The sequence below is a fragment of the Haliotis rufescens genome, unplaced genomic scaffold, assembly GCF_023055435.1.
Source record: "Haliotis rufescens isolate VD_foot unplaced genomic scaffold, xgHalRufe1.0.p SCAF_3, whole genome shotgun sequence".
Taxonomy (NCBI): domain Eukaryota; kingdom Metazoa; phylum Mollusca; class Gastropoda; order Lepetellida; family Haliotidae; genus Haliotis; species Haliotis rufescens.
The window spans coordinates 32,213,840-32,239,407 of NW_025964001.1; the positions used below are offsets into that span (position 1 = coordinate 32,213,840).

At 41.7% G+C, this 25,568-nt stretch overlaps 1 protein-coding gene across 1 annotated transcript in view; it reads right to left on the reverse strand.

The window, feature by feature from the left end:
* Positions 1 to 25,568, reverse strand: part of LOC124130045 (UDP-GalNAc:beta-1,3-N-acetylgalactosaminyltransferase 2-like) — a 160,397-nt gene that overhangs the window by 29,609 nt on the left and 105,220 nt on the right. The window contains exon 2 of the mRNA XM_048403400.1: positions 1,275 to 1,391. Within this exon, the coding sequence (XP_048259357.1) occupies positions 1,275 to 1,391 (117 nt within the window). The remainder of the gene's footprint in view (positions 1 to 1,274; positions 1,392 to 25,568) is intronic.

Genomic DNA, 25,568 nt, shown 5'->3' on the forward strand with positions numbered 1-25,568 from the left:
GGTCTAACTTCCCGAAGTGCATAAAATCACGGGAACATCTTGATTAAAAACATGAAAAGATTTGGAAAATATCTGTTGACACTAAGTTGACAGTACACATGCTTCGCAAATCCCGCAATTGACTGAAATCTGCTTGGCAGTTTACGAACCAGACGTTTATTCCCGATTTTGATTGGACTATGCATAGACTTGTTCGTCCAGCCAAAACATAACTAGATAATTCCAGGCTAGTTCGGCAAGGATGGAAACTGGACTTTTATAGTCAGTTAACTCCCTTGCCTCATGAAGAGGATCAGTGGCAGGGGGATTTCTATTAGGACAACCAACATGTCTTGTGAATAATGTTTGTTGTCGTGAAACCGGAGGCAGAATGATTATTTTCCAGTATTTTCAGGAACAAATTATTTTCTTCAATAAAAAATATAACCAACCCAAACCCCAACCCCACCGTCATTCAACCTGGACCAGAGAAACCGTTGGCAGGAACTAGAGTGCATGTTTGGGGCTACAATGATAGACACAGAAGTCTAATCTTCCTCCTGTAGTCATCATCATCAGCCCTTGTAACGAACCAATTACACAATATTCCACCCACATCACAGCTGGGATTGCCAAGAATTGGATCTGGATGGGATGACTATTACCTGGATGGGTAGCCATGTGGCAGATCAACTCTCTGCAGGTATGGCCTGGGTGATTATAATAGTTTGCAATGATAACCACACAGCATAGACAGAACACTATCAACCACCAGCTTGTGTGCTCCAGAACTCAAAGTTTTTACCGATTCAGCTGTAGCCTTGTGACTTACCTTTTCTACATAATACTTTTAGAAGAACAAAAATGAAGATCATACAGAGTTACTAAAAAATTAAGAAATATGAAAAAAGTTTCTTTGAAAGGGTTAGTCATAATGATTAATTGGTGCACTCATGCAGCTAAACAGATTCAAAACGGCAAATATTTTCAGGTAATTGACCCTTTTTTTATTGATCAATATGACAATCTGCTGGATCTGCAATTACCTTCCGTAATAGTAGACATTAAATGATTTCATGTATCAACTTCTTACACTAGCAATATCAGTAAAAAATAGCAAATCATCTCAAGCATTAAATCAAGCTGGAAATGGCTTATGGCAAGCATCAAACTCATGTCGTGATTAGATTACTAGATGGCAGTTATTGTTGTTGAAATGTTCAAGATACTACCAATTTTTAAACAGCAAGTTAAGCACTCCCAGAGAAGAAAAGGTCATAGACTGAAAAGTTTACCTGAATAAGGAGGGTTCTTCCATTGATGCTTATCTCCTGGTGCCATAGATTATCTCGAGATGTGTAAAACTGATCTTCGGGTTCTGTCAGGTTTGTAGACAGCTCTCCATGAAAACCCTGAAACGGAATATTATTTCACTTACTAATTCTGTGGATAATACCTGACAAAATCTTCACTTACAAACTTATAACATGCAAGGAAGCATAATCTACAAATTGGCTAGAGAACAATCCCAATTAGCACTCCTTCTGATTGATCAATGTACACCACAATAATATTCTAATAAGAGCTCCCTATTTTAAATTTTGAGAGCGCCCTGGGCACTCATTACGTCGAATATGGTATTTCCCAAGATGCAAATGTTCAAGCTTTTAGGAGATGAAGAAACACCTTTCTAAAGCACTTATAACAAAAACAAGTATATCTGTTCACAGGCTTTAAGGGGGACAGCATGGCCATAAGTCATGGGATGCTATTTAGGTGGGGTCACTTGTGGCCCTTGTCAAGGTTGCCATAATTTGCTTGCAGAGTTGCGTCCCTTAGCCTTTTGGTGGAGAACGAGTAGCCCATTCGTCATGGGGGCTGTGATGTGCTGTGCAGTGTTTTTCTGAATCAGCTGGTTGTTGTTTGAAAATCAGATTAACTTTGATCATGATCCTTAGTCTCTTCTTAGTATCTTACAAAATGTGTCATTTTGGTCTTTCTTAACACCATTCAAATTGGTCAATAAGTGGTTCAAATTAACATAATAACCTCTAATTGAAACAGTTGATTTCATGGCTGCATCATAAGAAAGTCATATATTAATATCATATTAACCCAGAATCTTAATAGGGTAAAGTCGCCACCTACTGCAATCAAAGGTTATAGGTTACTGTTTGCCTATTCAATCCAGAATCTTCACAGGGTAAAGTCACCCCCTATTGCAATCAAAGGTTATAGGTTACTGGCGGCCTTTTCCAAACCAGAATCTTCACAGGGTAAAGTCGCCCCCTATTGCAATCAAAGGTAATAGGTTACTGGCGGCCTATTCCAAACCAGAATCTTCACAGGGTAAGTCACCCCCTATTGCAACCAAAGATTATAGGTTCCTGGTGATCTATTCTAACCTAGAATCCTCCCAGGATTCATAATGGTGAAGTGTGGTGGGGAGCTTGTTATAAAGCCAGCATAGTTTGCTGTATTTCCATATACCAATATGTATGGCCACTGATTTTCACTAGGGCTGTCCCCTAATACGGGCAATGTATGCTTACAATCGCCATACCAATACATTTAATACCTTTCATTCATTTAAGTAAAGTATACACATACAACAATGTTTGTGTCATGCTCTGTTTAAAAGGCAATTATCAGTGATTCCTCAATTCAGTTTGGTGCTCAAAAGCTTAAGCCTCCACCCTATGCTCACTAACTCCTAATTGTTCATGTTAAGTTTGGTCAGGGCAGAATACAGAATACTGTTTTCAATGTACAACGATACTACTTGCTGACAACTCTACATTCTAAATTAGTATTTGGATCCAAATTCAACTTTGCATCATCATGTCTAAAGATAACAGTCTTATATTGAAACATGCTGTAGGTTTTTTCTCCAATTTAGTGTCAGATAAAACACATTTGTGTATCACAACTTGCATCACTTGGGGCTTACCTCCACATTAAACTGTCACATTGTGATATTCAGTCAACCCCTGTAACCGTGAACCGAACAGAACCATGTAACCTTGAGATAACCGGACATTCGAGATAGGGAGGCATGAAAGAGACACTCCAGAGTGGTCAAACTGGAGAATAGGTTTGAGATATTGGTACATATGAGATAAGGAGGCATGATACAGATACTCCAGAGTGGTCAGACTGGAGAATAGGTTTGAGATATCGGTACATATGAGATAAGGAGGCATGATACAGATACTCCAGAGTGGTCAGACTGGAGAATAGGTTTGAGATATTGGTACATTCGAGATAAGGAGGCATGATACAGATACTCCAGAGTGGTCAGACTGGAGAATAGGTTTGAGATATTGGTACATTCGAGATAAGGGTGTTCGATATAACAAGGTTCAACTGAAAAACTATTTGAAGTAAAGTTAATCTGACATCTTGTTTGGGGTGATGATAAACTGCTGTATCCAATAGTCTACCCTAATGCCCCAGTTGTGGAAAAGAACAAGAATGTTGACCTGATTGAAGCTTAACACTTAATGGAGGAGGATGCCATTGCTTCAGAAAGGATGTATTACAACATTGAAATTGGCAATGTGATTTACATAGAAATGTATAAGATCAGTGTTTGTTTCACCTTGATCTAAATATGAAGCATGCAATCTTCATGGCTAATTTCAGGTGTGGAATAACAAGCTCATCAACACATCTATTATTAAGATAATTCTAGTGCAACAGGCTATGTTGTTGAAGGACGCTATTATAACTGTCCTCCATGACATCGTGCAGAAAAGGCTTACACATATTTCTGATGTGAAATGATTATGCCAATTACCTAGATGACAGTTTTTGAAACAGTATCCAGGTCCTAATAAGATCCAAGACAAGTAACAGAACACAGGCTAAAACACTCCTAGGCCACAAAACTTGATTATTTTTTTGATAATTTTCCTCTTCCATTTTTCGGAAATCAGAAAAACTAGTGGTATATTTTTGTGGCAATTAATCTACTCAAGATACAAAATTACTTCCCTGAACCGAAAACACTAACACACAATCAATGCCCTCCTCTTCTGCACTCAGGAAAAACATCTGATGAACAACTAATTAATTTCTTGTGGCCTCATTCTATATTTTTTTTAATTGGGACCCCAATATAGTTTTGTAATGGACTTCAGCGCCGCACGTCCAGATTGGGTGATGGACTTCCATATTGAGCTATGACAGGCAATAATTATGATGCATGATCAATCGGTAAGCAAATTGGCCAGAAACTTTTATAAAAACCTTCAGAAGAGTTGTAAAGAACATTCCTGGCATCAATCATGACAGTTTTGACCCTAGGCTGGAGTACACAGCATGTTGTTTGCCATATACAAGCACATACAGTATGTAACAGTCACAGCCTGAGAAAAGCATCACATGTACAGCATTAAACCAGCAGATCTTGTGAGGAGATGAATAATTCTTTGGTCACATTTGATCAAATTTATATATGACAAAAATTAAGAATCATCTCCTACAAAATAAGGGATGGTAATATTATAATGTTAGTGATACAACTGGTAATAAGTGGTGTTATTGATGACATAATAGATTCAAGAAGCAGTAGATTCAATGAAGCAGCTTGAGCTCTGTAAGTTAAACCTAGGTGTGTACAGGTTGATCCATATATTGTTGCTCTCACATGTGTATCCCGTATGTTTGTCTTCACAGATGGAACCCTGTAGGGATGGTGGGGTAACCTAGTGGTTAAAGGGCAAGTTCACACGGAAATGAACCAATTTTTCTTGTACTTTTTCCACATTAAAAGTGTTAACATAGAAGTGTCATAGACAAAAATATAAAAACATCAAATTTAATTAACATATTTTTTGCATTAAAACGATTTATATTTTTCACTTTTACCAAGTGTTCTATTTCCATAACAAAAACACCATGGCTTATGCCCCTTGCAATATGACGTCATTGGTGCCAATTGATAAACATTATGACGTCATCATGCTTTGTTAGAGCCGCTTCACGTGGTGTAGGTACAGTTTTGTGATTCTAGCGTCTCAGATGCCAGCCAGAATTGTGTTATGCTGAGTCACCACTGCGCCGGAGTGTGTCGTAGACCATGTTGTTTTACCGCAAACTGGTCGTTGATATCTTTTGCGTTGAGAATAGACAGGGACCCAGTTGAATTGGCACCAATTACGTCATAATCTAAGGGGGATAACTCAGGCCTATTTCGCTCGTAAAACGAAGGCTTCATAACGGCATATCATTTTCACACTATTGTGAGCTTCCTACTTTCACTGTGAAACAAAATGAGTGTATATTTTCAAACACAGATACTAACTAATTCTAAAATTGCGTTTTGTTTAGAAAAAGAAAGAAAGTGATTTTTGCGTGTACACTTCCCCTTTAAAGAGTACACTCCAAATGTGGGTACAATGTGTGAAGCCCATTTCTGGTGTCCCCTGCCATGATATTGCTGGAATATTGCTAAAAGCGGGATAAAACAATACTCACTCACTCACTCACTGAACCCTATATGATTGCCTTAACAGGTTGATTCTATATGCTTGTCTTCACAGGTTCTTTTCTGAATGCTTGCCTTCACAAGTTAAACGCTATTTGCTTAAGTACATGATAATGTATTGTCCATATTGAAACATGACTTTATGACATATGACACATAGATTCCGATGTGTATCAAAAGTTTAGAGTGAGCTTTGAATGAGTGGCTCAAAAGAGTCAATTTAAGTATGAGTGAGTGAGTGAGTGAGTGAGTGAGTGAGTGAGTGAGTGAGGGAGGGGGTGAGGGAATTGGGTTTAACACAGGACACATCAGTTTATTATGGAGTAAAGCCTGGAGTGATGCAGGTCTAAGACATTAACCATTTTGGTGAAATCTTTGATGCTGATGTAACTATCATCAATCCAGGATCATAGGATCCATAGATCCTTATATGATAGGGTCATCTGTGCAAGAACCATTTCAAGCACATAGCTTATTAAAATTGTACATAACTTTTGAGAGCCATGCATCATCGCGCGCTATAATAACCGAATTAGCGCTATATTGAAGGGCGCAACAGCAAGGGAATAGTGTACTCACACCCATGCTTGTAACACATGAAATGTCAATTTAGTAACACATTTCTGCAGACAAACGCATGATGAGCTAGTGATGATTACCAAACTTTGGTAATGTCAAGACTGTCCCTGCAAACAGAAGTGTGAAATAACAAGACCCTAAAGTCACTAGTCAATTAAACATATTTTGTGACATTGACTGATTTCTGGGAGGGCTAATAACAACTTTATTTCAGATTTATTTTAATGTGCCTCCATCAAGCCTCAACTATATTCCATTGGACAGTCCAGATCAAAATGTTATTAGCCTTTACCTACTATTATTTTGATGTATTGGGAACAGAAATAGTCCGTCAATACCTATTACCCAATGTTTCATGACAATCACCAGCAATAAACTACCATCACAGTCTACCAGAGTCAGAATGTTGCAACTCACTGATCAGCAAAGGAAGTAGCAGTGCCAGTAACAACTGTTTTATGAATGCCTATTTTAGGTGTTTGTTTATAGCCGAAATATTCTAGGTGATGCAGACACGCATTTGGTATTCTGAGATGATTAGGTACGTAATGGGGATTTGTGTCCATGAAAACTATGCTAAGGATGTTGAAGGCTGTTCTCTGGCAAGGATGAAAAGATGATGAAAGTGTTAAAAATACTGTTTTCCTTTAAGATTATTTAAGGCAAGATTAGGTAAAAAGGTCTTTATTGACAGAGTGAGTGGGTTAGTGGGCTGCCGAATAAGGAAGTGGGTGTGCTGGTGAGTGAGTGAGTAAGTATGCTGCCCAGTGAGTGAGTAATTTTATTTTTGTTGTTGTTTAATTCAACAATATTCCAGCTATGTGACGTCGATCGGTAAATAATTGAGTCTGGACCAGGCAATCCAGTGATTAATATCATGAGCATCGATCCATGCAATTGGGATACGATGCCATGCCTCAACAATGTCAGCGAGCCTGACCACACGATCCCATTAGTCACCTCTTACATCAAGCATTGGTTGGTGAAGCCCTTATCCAACCTAGATCTTCATGTAAGTAAGTGGGCAGCTGAATGACTGGGGAAGTAGGTCAGTGAGGAAGTCTGTAATGGGGTCAGTGAGGGTGTCAGTAATGGGGTCAGTGAGGGTGTCAGTAATGGGGTCAGTGAGGGTGTCAGTAATGGGGTCAGTGAGGGTGTCAGTAATGGGGTCATTGAGGGTGTCAGTAATGGGGTCAGTGAGGGTGTCAGTAATTGGGTCATTGAGGGTGTCAGTAATGGGGTCATTGGGGATGTCAGTAATGGGGTCAGTGAGGGTGTCAGAGAGGGTGTCAGTAATGGGGTCAGTGAGGGTGTCAGTGAGGGTGTCAGTAATGGGGTCAGTGAGGGTGTCAGTAATGGGGTCAGTGAGGGTGTCAGTAATGGGGTCATTGGGGAAGTCAGTAATGGGGTCAGTGAGGGTGTCAGTAATGGGGTCAATGAGGGTGTCAGTAATGGGGTCAGTAATGGGGTCAGTGAGGGTGTCAGTAATGGGGTCATTGAGGGTGTCAGTAATGGGGTCATTGGGGATGTCAGTAATGGGGTCAGTGAGGGTGTCAGTAATTGAGTCAGTGAGGGTGTCAGTAATGGGGTCAGTGAGGGTGTCAGTAATGGGGTCATTGAGGGTGTCAGTAATAGGGTCAGTGAGGGTGTCAGTAATGGGGTCAGTGAGGGTGTCAGTAATGGGGTCATTGAGGGAGTCAGTAATGGGGTCATTGGGGAAGTCAGTAATGGGGTCAGTGAGGGTGTCAGTAATGGGGTCAGTGGGGGTGTCAGTAATGGGGTCAGTGAGGGTGTCAGTAATGGGGTCATTGAGGGTGTCAGTAATAGGGTCATTGAGGGTGTCAGTAATGGGGTCAGTGAGGGTGTCAGTAATGGGGTCATTGAGGTAGTCAGTAATGGGGTCATTGGGGATGTCAGTAATGGGGTCAGTGAGGGTGTCAGTAATAGGGTCAGTGAGGGTGTCAGTAATGGGGTCAGTGAGGGTGTCAGTAATGGGGTCAGTGAGGGTGTCAGTGAGGGTGTCAGTAATGGGGTCATTGAGGGTGTCAGTAATGGGGTCATTGGGGATGTCAGTAATGGGGTCAGTGAGGGTGTCAGTAATTGGGTCAGTGAGGGTGTCAGTAATGGGGTCAGTAATGGGGTCAGTGAGGGTGTCAGTAATGGGGTCATTGAGAGTGTCAGTAATCGGGTCATTGGGGATGTCAGTAATGGGGTCAGTGAGGGTGTCAGTAATGGGGTCAGTGAGGGTGTCAGTAATGGGGTCATTGAGGGTGTCAGTAATTGGGTCATTGAGGGTGTCAGTAATGGGGTCAGTAATGGGGTCAGTGAGGGTGTCAGTAATGGGGTCATTGAGGGTGTCAGTAATGGGGTCATTGGGGAAGTCAGTAATGGGGTCAGTGAGGGTGTCAGTAATGGGGTCAGTGGGGGTGTCAGTAATGGGGTCAGTGAGGGTGTCAGTAATTGGGGTCAATGAGAACAATCACTTTTGACAGTGTCCTTTTAAGACAACCACTTTTGATATATTCTCTTCAAAGCTGCCACTTTTGACAGAATCTCTTTAAGACAATCACTTTTGATAGATTCTCTTCAAAACTGCCACTTTTGACAGAATCTCTATAAGACAATCACTTTTGATAGATTCTCTTCAAGACTGCCACTTTTGACAGTGTCTCTTTAAGAAATTCACTTTTGACAGTGTCTCTTTAAGACAATCACTTTTAACAGTGTCATTTTAAGACATTCACTTTTGACAGAGTCTGTTTAAGACATTCACTTTTGACAGTGTCTCTTTAAGACATTCACTTTTGACAGAGTCTGTTTAAGACATTCACTTTTAACAGTGTCTTTTTAAGACAATCACTTTTGACAGTTTCCTTTAAGACTTTCACTTTTTATAGATTCTCTTCAAAACTGCCACTTTTGACAGAATTTCTTTAAGACCATCACTTTTGATAGATTCTCTTCAAGACTGCCACTTTTGACAGTGTCTCTTTAAGGCATTCACTTTTGACTGTCCCTTTAAGACAATCACTTTTGACAGTGTCCCTTTCAGACGCTCACTTTGGACAGTGTCTCTTTAAGACAATTACTTTTAACAATCTCTCTTTAAGACATTCACTTCTGACAGTGTCTCTTTAAGACATTAACTTTTGATAGATTCTCTTTAAGATAATCACTTTTGACAGAGTGTTTAAGACATTCACTTTTAACAGTGTCTTTTTAAGACAATCACTTTTCACAGTGTCTCTTTAATACAATCACTTTTGATAGATTCTCTTCAAGACTGCCACTTTTGATAGATTCTCTTCAAGACTGCCACTTTTGACCGAGTCTCTTTAAGACAATCACTTTTAACAGTTTCTCTTTAAGACATTCACTTTTGACAGAGTCTCTTTAAGACTATCATCTTTGACTGTCCCTTTAAGACAATCACTTTTGACAGTGTCCCTTTCAGACACTCACTTTGGACAGTGTCTGTTTAAGACAGTGTCTTTTTAAGACATTCACTTTGGACATTCTGTTTAAGGCATTCACTTTTGACAGAGTCCCTTTAAGACAGTCACTTTTGACAGTGTCTCTTTAAAACTGTCTCACACTGCGATATTGGTGTGGAGAAGGAAGCACACAATGTAGCAAGTACTGTTATAATGATTCCTGTCATCAATGCAGCACTAGAGGCAGCAGGGAGAATTGGCCAGGAGAACTAATGACCCTAATAGGGTAATGGTCCCTCAACCCTCGCCAAACAAACAACATTCTTCACAAGTGGGATATATCGTCAGTTATACATCGATCCATCAAACTATAATACCAAACTTGAGAGATAAATATTGATTTTTAATTAGCATGATCAATTTATAATTGCTCCTGTAGGCTGTTTGATCATTCAGCACTTGGAAAACTATATATAGAGAAATGAAGGTCGAATTTAATACTTGGTTAAGGGTACTTCAATAGTTGTTGGTTCTGGTCTGTCAACTGTATTGTTGCTATGGAAATGGTGAATGAGAGTTGTTGCAATGAAGTGAATGACTGTTTTTTCATGCCAAATCAGCAATATTCAAGCTCTATCACTGCGGCCTGTAAATGTCCAAGAATGGTCCAGCAAAACCAGTGGTTGACAACCTGAGCAACAGTCCATGCTATCAGGGTATTTTGACATCAATCAAGCAGGGTCACAGAGTCTGGACCCCCAATACCATTGAGTCATCTTCTATGACAAGCACTGTAGTGCCTAAGATCTGGCTAGTCTAACCTTGGTCTGATTGGTTGATTAGATTGTTGTTTTAGGCTACGATCCTAAGTATTACAGTTTTAAGCAACCTTTTAAAATCAGGACTACAAGAGATCTGTTCTGCCCCAGATAGCCACAGGGAGACAAGCAGGGGTACTAGAGGCCTATTCTGCCTCAATCCTCACATGGAGACAAGCAGGGGGTTCTGGAGACCTATTCTTCCCCAATCCCCACAGGGAGACAAGCAGGGGGACTAGAGACCTATTCTGCCAAAATCCCCACAGGGAGACAAGCAGGGGGACTAGAGACCTATTCTGCCAAAATCCCCACAGGGAGACAAGCAGGGGGACTAGACACCTATTCTGCTCTGGGATCACCACAGGGAGACAAGCAGCTGGAGCTGGAGACCTATTCTGCCCGGGGATCACCACAAGGAGACAAGCATTGGGCACTGGAGACCCATTCTTCCCCAATCCCCACAGGGAGATAAGCAGGGGGACTAGACACCTATTCTGCCCCAATCCCCACAATGAGACAAGCAGGGGGTACTATAGATGTGTTCTGCCCCAATCCCCACAGGGAGACAAGCAGCGCGTACTAGAGACCTATTCTGCCCGGGGATCACCACAAGGAGACAAGCAGTGGGTACTGGAGACCTATTCTGCCCCTGTTTCCCTACTGTTGCACTGAAGTAGTTTCCCAATATATAAACAAAATTTCACCATGAGCAGTTTGATAACATTAATGGAAAATACTTTTTGAGAATTTATACGAGACAGAATTCTGAAAAAGTTATTTCACATCAAGCCATACATTGAAATAAGCATTTCAATACTTTCACCATTTTTATTTTTGTATTTATCTGAGGTAATACAAAACTACATTTGTGAAAAAGTAAATGCTAGCATGTTAGAAAACTCATTCATGTGAATAGATTGATGATTGTTTCAAGTGATATATGTGAGAATTATTTTCCACATTCACCACATTCACTTCAGCAAGATGGCCAAGCTGGGATCAATAACTATTGCTCCTTTCCATCATCGTGGCCTTGTAAAGAAAGGTAATGATATAATTCACATCATTCTCAGTAGCACTGAAGCACTAGTGTACGTAGACACAGTTATTGCCATGAATAGGGAATTTCTCATGCAAGACTGAACGCTTGCTTTCCAAAAGGGACTGTTCCTCCAAGATAATCATTCTATGGACCATTAAACCTATTGCTGATTAACAAAATTTTCTTTCTCTGAGCAAATTCATACACACTAGCTCTCTACAAAATCCTAAAATACTTTTGTTGAATGGCGTATCTGTTAAGTCGTACCTGGATTTATAGGTGCTGTTATGAAGTGAGTGAATATATTCTTATGGCTTTGTAAAATATATCATGGGAGGCCTAGGGGTTTAGGTGTCTAAATAGAGTTGTGTCCCTAAGTTGTCTGGATCTGCTTGTCATGAGTTCAAATCCAAGATTCACCCGAATCAGTACCTGTGTATTTTGGTTTCACCCAAGTGCTACATGTCTACGACCTCCATCACATGGGGCTTTCCTCACACTGATCCAGTTTAGATACACTATAACGTAACCAAAACACAGTTGAACCTTGTGTCACACTCGTGGGGACCTGGAAAAAGATTTGAGTTATCCAGGGATCAGGGCAACCAACAAAGTGAATTTTATGCTTAGTTTTGATACTTTGAACTCCTAAACGAGGTAAAGACAACTGGGAATTTGACATGTCCAGTTTGACAGATCAAGGTATTATTGATGATAAATTTGGAAGGAATTTGCAGGGACCAGAAGGTGAGTTCGAGACAACCAAGTGTTTGACACTTCCAAGTTTGACACAACAAGGTTCGATTGTACTGTTAAAGTTGGGTTAAACTGTAACAGTTAAAATAGAGTCATATCAGGCCTGAACCAGGCAAATCAGATGTTGATAGTGCAAGCAACTATTGACGCTGCATCATGTAATTACAGAAAATAGTCTACTAATCACTGTTTATTAATAGAGAGAGGATAGTCTTCAGAATGAGTGAGTTTTTAATGGTATACATCACTATTCCAGCTGTGCCACAGCGAGACCTGTCAGTGATCAAGTCTTTACTTGGTAATGCATGCATGAGGACTGCATGTGTACACTCCACACTCCCAGGGCACAATCACACACAACCAGGGCACAATCACACACAACCAGGGCACAATCACACACAACCAGGGCACACACACACTCCCAGGGCACAATCACACACAACCAGTGAACAATCACACACTCCCAGGGCACAATCACACACAACCAGGGCACAATCACACACTCCCAGGGCACAATCACACACAACCAGGGCACAATCACACTCAACCAGGGCACAATCATACACAACCAGGTCATAAGAAAAATTGAAAATAAGAAGAACCTTAATATATAATATTTTAACACTATTTGATGATTTTGAGTCAGGCAGTGAAAGACCCCAGACAGGTGACACAATACAATTGGTTTACTGTCACAAGACAATTGCAAATCTTCTAACCTTTGACCTTCCACCTCTGACATTATCAGGACGGATCATGCATGGTCATGCAGACAAATCCCATGCCAAGATTTCCTGTCTGACCTCCTGTCCACGGAGAATCAATTTCTTTGGTTCAGGGGAAAATGTACATTCTTGCAAACGCCAATGGTTCCCCGATGTGTTCATTGTTATTCAACTGTACATTAAGTAAAATGTTCTCTGTTTTCTCTTAAACCTAATGATCCTGTAAGTTTCAGGGTTAAATTTGATGAACAAGAATCATCCCAGAACTGCTTCTTCTGTAAATGCCTATATGATGTGTGAGAAGAGAGAATGAGTAAAGTTTAATGCTAATTAAACAGCATTTCTGTAATATCAGACCATGAAGGTTAATGTGTGTAGAAAGCCTAAAGCCACATTTCTCTAAAATATCAACAACTCCGATGAAGCCAATGTCCTCTGACATTGTGCTGACAGACCATTTCTCATAATAAAGGGTAATCTGGTAATCAAGCTGATCAGCAGCAGATCCTACCACAGCTAAGGAACGCAACTCTGCACAGCAAATTGCACTTAGTTACCTGTGCCCTATGAAGAAGAATAGGAATAAACCTGATGGATCATGAGAACAAAGCTAATGCAAAAAATGTTATGTGTTAAACAACACCATGCCTTTCTCTTGATCAGATGAGATGACGCTAAAGAGAGCTACCATCAACTCATGAGCACTGGTAACGGGACACACAAGACAATGTCTCCTCTTCCCTTATATCATATGTATAATCACTACATTACATTACATGACATAAAGTAACAATCCTGTACATGTTTCTTCTAAATGCTATCACATGATAATCGATATTTTCATTACTCTTTATTGAATGATACAATAACATGATAGTGACTTTTCAAGATATTCCAAATTTAGATTAATGTATCTCATGTTCACAGGATGAATAACATGCCTGAACTAGAGTTTTGTTTTTGGATCAGTCAACTGAAAAATGATATACTTCGTTGCTTTGATGCATCATCGGCTAAACTGATGTTTGATGCAATTCCTCATTCTTACTTGTTTGTTTGTTTGTTGTTTAATGCCACACTCAGCAATATTCCAGCTATATGATCCGAGTCTGGACCAGACAATCCAGTGATTGACATCATGAGCATAGATCCATGCAATTGGGAGACAATGACATCATTCTTACTTTTACCTGCACCAGGTATCTCATCACTATATGGTAGTGATTCATAAACACATGCTAATGACGTCGTCGGAATCATGCAACGTAGTTGGAATCATGCAATGGACTTTGCTTCTAGCAGAGATTTCTTATGATTATGGAAAGGGTTGTCAATTTTATTTACAGTAATAATCTACCACTATTTACAGTTATAATCTGCCACCAATTACAGTTATAATCTACCACTATTTACAGTTATAATCTACCACTACTTACAGTTATAATCTATATACCATGGTAGTCGCATAAGTTGATCCATTGGGAATTCAGGTAAGAAGACATATCCCCAGAAACCCATGCTTGTCGTAAGAGGCAACTTAATGGATCCTGTGGTCAGGCTCAGCAATTTGGTTGATAGCTTGTCCTCATATCAAAATTGTGAGGATCGATTCTCATGGTGTCAATCACAGCATAGTCTGGTACTGGCTCGATTATTTACAGACACCATGCAGTCTTATAGCTAGAATATTGCTGAGTGTGAAGTTAAACAACAAACAAAGAAACATAAGTTGATATTAACAAGGATCACAAGCATGATATAGGTACTTGAATACTTATTGATCTTTTGAAAATGACAGAACAGGCAACTGAAAGAAACAATTCTTTTCAATATTATACACTTCATCATTCCTGTATCAAATTCATTATGAGAGTGATCACATACCAGTATTGTGGTTAGATTGGCAGAATCAATTATTTATAGATCTCTACTATACATATCATCAACTGTTCAATGAAGATTTTAATCTTTTTTTAACATTTAAACAAATTGTGTAAGGAAACCATTGATTTGCATATTTCTGTTTGAAAAAGAAGACCTCAGTTTACTTTTTATAATGGTTGTATAAATGGATGCTTAAAATATTATTGACCACAGTGGTAACTTTTTCTGAACAAAATTGCCATCATATGTGTGAAAGATAGATTCCGACCCAGTAATTCAACAGAGGCCAATCATTCTGAAGCGCACACTTATCAAACTAAAACGACCCATGGTGCATGTTCCCAATTTTCCAAAATTACGCAATTGGGGCATGAGGCACTCTCCTGTCATGATGAGTCTTTCATGTAAAGCACTTAAATGTACTCAATGGAATCTTGGGGAGTGTTTGCCCAATAACGGCTGAGATTCGATACCATAAGTAGACAACTTGGAATCTATTTAATACCCAGAGAGTGTGAGAAAATTGAATAATGGAAACACCATTAATAGAAAAATGCTGAAAAAACAATGATGATGGCTAAAAGTCATGTCTAGAAGTCATATGATCCTGTCCGAAATCCCCACGTGTTGATTCTCCATGACCACGTCTCTTTTAGACGCGTCGGACGTTGACAAATGTGTCCGCCTTGCTTTTTCAGCCATATTAAGTTGATATGATCTGTCTTTCCTATGATTTGATGTAGAATTATAGATGAATATCACTGTCTGGCTTTGTTTCATGGTCTCGATAGATTTGTATTATCTCAGGAAACGTGGGTGGGTCATGAGTGCATGAGGTGAGAGGCAAGACTCCTATCTCGTAGGCTTCCAGAATAAGCTCCTGATAATCTGACTCAACTCAGATGGTTATGAGTTTCTTGTCCCGCGTTTCTTGCCTAGATGTACATCCTAATTACTTTGTCTCCTGAAATTTGGGCAGTAGATCCAGACATGTTATCTTGGCAATTTGAATTGGGATAAGTCTAGTTTAAGTTAATATTAAGTTTGGACATTGATCATTATAAAATGCAACTTTTGGGCCATTTATACATACAACTACTTCTTCCTTCACGGGAGACACATCCTGTTGATCTAATGCACATATTCTGAAGGTGTAATGCACCAATTGTGATGATGTAATGCACATATTCTGATGAGTGCATCTCCACATCGGACTGCATGCTCAAAGCACTGATCAATAGAAAATCTACATCAGAAGTGTAGCAACCAGTGAGTGAGTGAATTGGGTTTAATGCCACTTTTAACAGTATTCCAGTTATATCACAGCATGTCAGCTTATTGTGGGAGAAAAGCCCGAAGTGATGCAGGTCTCAGACGTTTACCACTTCGGTGAAACCCACAGGTATGGTGCTGACAAACCAAGAAACATCATCAGGGCGAACCGGGATTCGAAACCACAATCATAGGTTTCTGGCCTGCCCAAGGGACACAACTCTGCACAGCGAGTTGCGGCACCTTAGACAACTCGGCCACCTGTGCCCCTGAGTAGCAACTAAAAAGTTGAGTTCTGTGATTAAATTTGAAACTGTCAAAAGATAGTATGATTCTTCAATGAATGTGGAGACCATCCAAGAGTTGACAGTCACTTGATGAATGAGAAATCAAGTGAGAAATTCTCTCCTGCATTTGAAGCCAATGAAGAACCTAATAACAGCACAAGTGAGACATGATCTTCAAAACAGTTCTTGGAAATCACTTGAGCTACTGAGGTCGCCCCTTTTCAAATGTACTTGCTTGAGGTTCCCAACAGTAAGCTATTACAATAATCCAGCCACTTTAAGAAATATTCATATCACAGCAAGGGGACCCTGGGCTCCACACATTGGGGAATTAAGCCTTGGTCTTCAAGATGATTAGTGTGATCTCTATGTGACATCATCAAAACAGATGCAGTTATCAGTTATAAACTATATTATGCCTTCCAAAAGAAGATATTCTTGAGACACCTCTTGAAACCTCATATTACACCAAGTAATTTGTATGAGGTCACAATCGTTTCGATTTAACCTTATATATGGCTAATAACTGCCAAAAGCAGAATTCCAATGGGCCAAAATTTGGTTTCAAAGTGCATGCATGTTATTGCAGACTAGTTTCGAGAGATGCAAGTTATATGATGCAGCAACAGATAGATGGCGTCTGTCTGCATTTATCAAAGAATAAGCACATCCCACACAAGTACTAGGTACTATAGTACATGTTAATATGAGCCTTAAAGGTTCAGTCAGAAATCATCAGTATTTGTGGAATGGAGGTCACGGCTGATATAGTAAAAGTTGGAACGCATTTCTATGGTTAAAAATGGTGTACAAGATCAATCCAAAGAAGAGGGGGAAAAACAACTTATGGCACTATTTTGTTCTAAAAAAATTAAGGAAAGTGGAACAAAACATAGCAGTATGTGTGCTGGCACCTCTCAACATTAATTTCCACCAACACTCTAAAGTACCGGCGGGCAAAAGTATTGACACATCAGAATTCACTTATCAGTTTAGATCAGAAGTACAAATGTCCATCACGGACAATTTTACTCACAAATATTACTTTCATGTTAATGTTAATATATTGCAATATACATAGCACAAAACACACCTACGTATTGCAATATTTAGCAAAACAAAATTCTAGGCAATGCACAGCACTACAAATAGACACACAATTAAAATATATTTCAGGCACTGTAGTTAAACTGGATTTGTATGGTATACATTAGATCCGAAAGTTATACAGAGGTAAAGAAGAGCAAGCAATTAAATAACAGACGTTTCTACAAAACAGACTTATACATGTATAACTGTGAGCCAAACATACATGTTGATCAAGAATGACACCGGCAACTTCAGCAGTACAAAAGAGTAAAGTGTGTCAAATATTCATAAATACATGGCAAACTATATAAGGTATTATTTGGGCATAGCACATACTTTATAATTGTACATGATGAACTGGTGTCACAAATCCAGAGGTGAGGTGAGGTGAAATAGGGTTTAACGTTGCGTCCAAAATTATTGCACTTATATAGCGACGTGCATGTACGTGTGTGTGTTTGTGTCTGCTTGTACTAGTCTGGACTGATGCCGATTTATAGTGCTAGCTCACTGAGATACCATGCCGCAGTTTAACATGAATACCCCACTCAGACACAGCTAGTATACTGACTCTAAGGCCGACCAGTCCTTGTTTTAGCCCCTTAATGCCGAGCGCCTGACAGGGTAACAACAAGTACCATCTTTTAACGTCTTTTGGTATGACACGGATGGAGATCAAACCCCGGACCTTCTGCTCTCCGGGCGGACGCTCTACCACTAGACCACAGAGGCGGGCCCCAAATCCAGAGGTTTCTGAGGGAGATGTCAAAACTATACCCAAAGGTCAAGGGTTGCAGCTTGGTAAAAATATGCAAAAGGACTTATCAATTATAGCTGTTATTCCAAATAGAAAATACTTCCTCCACATGAGACATCACATAATACATGCAGAAAAGTCTGAATCAATGTAAAACAGACATTTTCAATATGGACTTTTTAATTCAATCCGCATTAGCTATTTTCAATGATATTTGTTCTCATGCACTGGTGAATCCTGATTTGTCAGAACATGATAAAATATATGAATCAATATTTATGTACCATTTCCTAAAACAATACAAAATCAATATGCAATAAATATATGCATGGATCACCAGAAACACCATGTGCACACATCCATCAAACAGCACGTCATTTCATTTGGATTAAGTGTTGCACGTTTTACGGACAACTGACTTAATTCTATCAGTCAACGAAAAGAATCCTTTGCATGCACTGAATAGCAAACCTTCAGGATGACTTGACAAGAACAATTACAAAATAAACCCACTGAAATTAAACTTTAAAGCAGAACATGAGATGCATTAATTAGTTGAGAAATCGTCTTGAAAAGCTCAAGACAAATGTGTATTGTTACACACTTCAAAATATTCTTTCTAAAACATTTTTTTGTTCTTTAACAAAGCACTCATCAACATTCCAGTTATATGATGGTGGCCAGTAAATATTCTAAGTCTAGACCAGACAAACCAGTGATTAATATTGTCATTAACGACCTATGCCATCAGGGTACAATGACACACAATCAACCAAGTCACTCAGTCTGACCACACAATCCATTTGGTCACCTCTTACGACCAGAATAGGTTGCTGGGGACCTATTCTTACAAAGATTATTATAAACGCCATCTTGTTTATTTTTTCAGGGCCTTGTTTTCGTAGAATGACCCCTTAGCAGGGAATATCTCTCTGTCCCAGGGATATTTTGTAGAAAGTCCCCAAGTCTTCCACAGGGAAACACCTGTAATTCTGAATGTACCCAAGTAGAGATATATTTTGCTATAAAACACAATCTACGTGTCACAGATCATAATGCTAAATTTAGGAAACCTGCAGGAACATGTAAAATCAAACGACAAATACATATTTATATTTCAATGGCATTGAACTTGCAACAATTGGACTTGCAGCCGAGTGAATGAACCTTTAGGCACCGATAAATCACAAGACTGTAAGTAGTATCTTTTTCAAGTACATAAATGCAAGCAATATACTGTAAATCTTGAAATTAATGCTTCTACAAAGTAATATATGACTGCTGACCCCAAGCCAAAAATGTTACTGAATATCAATGTGACTTCCCCCACCCCATCCCCAGTGGAATGATACATATCCTTACCTAAATCCAAACAGAAAATGGCGCTGCTTATTAGTGTTGAGTAGAGCATTTCCATAAAAACAATAAACAAAGTTTTCCTAAAAACAACACACAGTTTATGTTTACTCTGTTGACTTGTATTAAGGAAGTTCAAAGGCAATAAAATAATTGAAGCAACAGTTCACTGATTGGTATGCGGAGAAGGTGTCAACAAATTAGCTTGACAAAAGTGGGTAGAACTCTTGACCCCAGGCAGTGATAACTCACCGGATGCCCCTTGTATAATGCCTATTCCGACTGACTGAGGTTGGGGATTTAACGTGCGCTTTCCGACTAACAGCTCATGTCGCACATACCTATTCTTTGAATGACATTGTTAAATACTTGTTACAACTGCTGCTCAACAAACTGTGTTTGTATTTATATTCAAGTTGGTATTTCCGCTATCCTAAGCGTGCAGTGAGGCCGTCTTATTGTTCAGTCATTTGGACAGATAAATGCAAAGTTAATTAATGCAACCAAAGACCACTCGCTCTTTACGCATTTAATTCATGCTCGTGTTAATTTCAAGATTTACAGTATACAAACATAATATACATACAAACGAAAAAAGAAGTAACTGTTTCATATAAACTTCTTTGATAGGCATTTAGAAGTTGGAGTACTAAGTAAGGATAAGATTTATGTATGAACAGTAACTTTCCCACATGTTTTTTTTGTTCTAACATTCATGACTTGCCAAGGGCCGGTTGTCCACATATGGGCCATCACATCAAGAAGACAACCATATTCAGTTGGTGCATCTACGGAATTGATACCATTCCCTAAGGTTCATTGAAAGTGTGTGGGAAAAATATTACTTTTTATCAATCATATCAGTAGGATAAAACACCCCGCTTGGGTTTGGTAGAGAATATGTAAACACTCCTGGTCCTGTAAACACTTCATGAAAGCATTAAGGGTCACAAGGATATCAAAGGGAAATGTTCTCAGATATTGACTATCTGATACTGACTGATTCTATATAGATAACAACATGTCACACTTCTTTCTGGAGAAAGTGCATGAGATGTTTACCACCATGATGAAACCCATTAGTAAAAGTATGGTGCTGACTAATGATGGGTGAATCTGATATACCTATGATCAGCACATCCAAGGAACATTCCTCTGTACAGTCAATTAGAGCAAAGTTGACCATTGGCACTGGGAACCCACGCTGCTACTGAATCACTACAGGAGACAAGCAGGGGGCACTGGGAACCCATGCTGCTACTGAATCACTACAGGAGACAAGCAGGGGACACTGGGAACCTATGCTGCTACTGAATCACTACAGGAGACAAGCAGGGGGCACTGGGAACCCATGCTGCTACTGAATCACTACGGAGACAAGCAGGGGGCACTGGGAACCCACGCTGCTACTGAATCACTACAGGAGACAAGCAAGGGGCACTGGGAACCCCCGCTGCTACTGAATCACTACAGGAGACAAGCAGGGGGCACTGGGAACCTATGCTGCTACTGAATCACTACAGGAGACAAGCAGGGGGCACTGGGAACCTATGCTGCTACTGAATCACTACAGGAGACAAGCAGGGGGCACTGGGAACCTACGCTGCTACTGAATCACTACAGGAGACAAGCAGGGGGCACTGGGAAATAACGCTGCTACTGAATCACAACAGGAGACAAGCAGGGGGCACTCAGAACCTACGCTGCTACTGAATCACTACAGCAGACAAGCAGGGGGCACTGGGAACCCACGCTGCTACTGAATCACTACAGGAGACAAGCAGGGGGCACTGGGAAATCACGCTGCTACTGAATCACTACAGGAGACAAGCAGGGGGCACTGGGAACCTACGCTGCTACTGAATCACTACAGCAGACAAGCAGGGGGCACTGGGAACCCACGCTGCTACTGAATCACTACAGGAGACAAGCAGAGGGCACTGGGAACCCACACTGCTACTGAATCACTACAGGAGACAAGCAGGGGACACTGGGAACCCATGCTGCTACTGAATCACTACAGGAGACAAGCAGGGGGCACTGTGAATGTACTTCACTACTGAATCACTACAGGAGACAAGCAGGGGGCACTGGGAACCCTTGCTGCTACTGAATCACTACAGGAGACATGCAGGGGGCACTGGGAACCTACGCTGCTACTGAATCACTACAGGAGACAAGCAGGGGGCACTGTGAATGTACTTCACTACTGAATCACTACAGGAGACAAGCAGGGGGCACTGGGAACCCTTGCTGCTACTGAATCACTACAGGAGACATGCAGGGGGCACTGGGAACCTACGCTGCTACTGAATCACTACAGGAGACAAGCAGGGGGCACTGGGAACCTATGCTGCTACTGAATCACTACAGGAGACAAGCAGGGGGCACAGGGAAATAACGCTCCTACTGAATCACTACAGGAGACAAGCAGGGGGCACTGGGAAATCACGCTCCTACTGAATCACTACAGGAGACAAGCAGGGGGCACTGGGAAATCACGCTCCTACTGAATCACTACAGGAGACAAGCAGGGGGCACTGGGAACCCACGCTGCTACTGAATCACTACAGGAGACAAGCAGGGGGCACTGGGAACCCCCGCTGCTACTGAATCACTACAGGAGACAAGCAGGGGGCACTGGGAACCCCCGCTGCTACTGAATCACTACAGGAGACAAGCAGGGGGCACTGGGAACCCCCGCTGCTACTGAATCACTACAGGAGACAAGCAGGGGGCACTGGGAACCTACGCTGCTACTGAATCACTACAGGAGACAAGCAGGGGGCACTGGGAACCCCCGCTGCTACTGAATCACTACAGCAGACAAGCAGGGGGCACTGGGAACCCACGCTGCTACTGAATCACTACAGCAGACAAGCAGGGGGCACTGGGAACCCACACTGCTACTGAATCACTACAGGAGACAAGCAGGGGACACTGGGAACCCATGCTGCTACTGAATCACTACAGGAGACAAGCAGGGGGCACTGTGAATGTACTTCACTACTGAATCACTACAGGAGACAAGCAGGGGGCACTGGGAACCCTTGCTGCTACTGAATCACTACAGGAGACATGCAGGGGGCACTGGGAACCTACGCTGCTACTGAATCACTACAGGAGACAAGCAGGGGGCACTGTGAATGTACTTCACTACTGAATCACTACAGGAGACAAGCAGGGGGCACTGGGAACCCTTGCTGCTACTGAATCACTACAGGAGACATGCAGGGGGCACTGGGAACCTACGCTGCTACTGAATCACTACAGGAGACAAGCAGGGGGCACTGGGAACCTATGCTGCTACTGAATCACTACAGGAGACAAGCAGGGGGCACAGGGAAATAACGCTCCTACTGAATCACTACAGGAGACAAGCAGGGGGCACTGGGAAATCACGCTCCTACTGAATCACTACAGGAGACAAGCAGGGGGCACTGGGAAATCACGCTCCTACTGAATCACTACAGGAGACAAGCAGGGGGCACTGGGAACCCACGCTGCTACTGAATCACTACAGGAGACAAGCAGGGGGCACTGGGAACCCCCGCTGCTACTGAATCACTACAGGAGACAAGCAGGGGGCACTGGGAACCCCCGCTGCTACTGAATCACTACAGGAGACAAGCAGGGGGCACTGGGAACCCCCGCTGCTACTGAATCACTACAGGAGACAAGCAGGGGGCACTGGGAACCTACGCTGCTACTGAATCACTACAGCAGACAAGCAGGGGGCACTGGGAACCCCCGCTGCTACTGAATCACTACAGGAGACAAGCAGGGGGCACTCAGAACCTACGCTGCTACTGAATCACTACAGCAGACAAGCAGGGGGCACTGGGAACCTACGCTGCTACTGAATCACTACAGCAGACAAGCAGGGGGCACTGGGAACCCATGCTGCTACTGAATCACTACAGGAGACAAGCAGGGGGCACAGGGAAATAACGCTCCTACTGAATCACTACAGGAGACAAGCAGGGGGCACTGGGAACCTATGCTGCTACTGAATCACTACAGGAGACAAGCAGGGGGCACTGGGAACCTATGCTGCTACTGAATCACTACAGCAGACAAGCAGGGGGCACTGGGAACCCACGCTGCTACTGAATCACTACAGGAGACAAGCAGGGGGCACTGGGAACCTATGCTGCTACTGAATCACTACAGGAGACAAGCAGGGGGCACAGGGAAATAACGCTCCTACTGAATCACTACAGCAGACAAGCAGGGGGCACTGGGAACCCATGCTGCTACTGAATCACTACAGGAGACAAGCAGGGGGCACTGGGAAATAACGCTCCTACTGAATCACTACAGGAGACAAGCAGGGGGCACTGGGAACCTACGCTGCTACTGAATCACTACAGGAGACAAGCAGGGGGCACTGGGAACCTACGCTCCTACTGAATCACTACAGCAGACAAGCAGGGGCGCACTTGGTACCCATGCTGCTACTGAATCACTACAGGAGACAAGCAGGGGGCACTGGGAACCCACGCTGCTACTGAATCACTACAGGAGACAAGCAGGGGGCACTGGGAACCCCCGCTGCTACTGAATCACTACAGGAGACAAGCAGGGGGCACTGGGAACCTACGCTGCTACTGAATCACTACAGGAGACAAGCGGGGGGCACTGGGAACCTACGCTGCTACTGAATCACTACAGGAGACAAGCAGGGGGCACTGGGAACCTACGCTGCTACTGAATCACTACAGGAGACAAGCAGGGGGCACTGGGAACCCCCGCTGCTACTGAATCACTACAGGAGACAAGCAGGGGGCACTGTGAATGTACACTACTTCAGAATCACTACAGGAGACAAGCAGGGGGCACTGGGAACCCACGCTGCTACTGAATCACTACAGGAGACAAGCAGGGGGCACTGGGAAATAACGCTGCTACTGAATCACTACAGGAGACAAGCAGGGGGCACTGGGAAATCACGCTGCTACTGAATCACTACAGGAGACAAACAGGGGGCACTGGGAACCCACGCTGCTACTGAATCACTACAGGAGACAAGCAGGGGGCAATGTGAATGTTTACTACTACTGAATCACTACATGACACAAGCAGGGGCCACTGTGAACATATCTTGCCTTTGACTCCCCATGAAGAATAGACTGGAGAGAAGCCATGTGGACTCCAATTATGACTGCATTTCACATATTTGCATTCCTCAGAATAGGAATGCAAAAGAATCTCTTCCATCTAGAAACGTCCACATTAAAAAAGGTAAGATTGAAAGGAAGTTCAAAATGTTTGAAACACTCATAAAATCAAGAAGTAGTTTGAAAATTCCAATGGCTTGAATCAAATAGGCGTGGGTGTCAGGAACAGCAGGACTCTTGTCCTGCGGGTCAAAAGTAATTCAGAATGGAAGAGAAGAAATGATTTCGTGTTACACCAGGATCACTGCGCTACGGAAGACCAATGTGAGATAGTCCAATTGAAAAGGAATTACCAACCACACATCGTCTTTCTCTCATTATTTCATTTCAAAGACGTTATAATTAGAATGTCAAAAGTATTTTTTAACAGAAGTTACTTTGGTTAGGATTCCTGGTTAACATGATTTATAAAAATAGATGTTAATTTCCTGTTTTTTGTAATTGAGATCAGTTTGTAGGTGTGCAATCAGCGTGATACACATGTGTTATATGACCGGGGAATGGTTTTGCATTTTATGTTTCTGATAGCCTCACTGTTTACGTTTTTGCTACCAAATAAAAAAAAGATAAAGAAACAAAACAGTTCCCATCAACTTGAACATATATATACCCGGTACAAGAGTTGAGTCCCGGAGATAACATTGTTTTCTTTAATTTTTACTGCCAGATACAGGTTACATATAGTGAGTGACTTCAAAATTAATGTCATATTTCAGCCATAAAGTGATGAGGACATTATGGAATTCTTTTCAAGATGACATTAAATATTCGGATCCCTTGTGGTGTCCATGTCAGAGTGGCCATCTAACATGAGGATGGAGTTTCTACCACGTGTGACATGAGGGTGAGTAGTCGTATATCATCGGTGCTCATGTTATCAGCCACTAGTATGAGCTGATCATACACGCCCAGGTGTAGC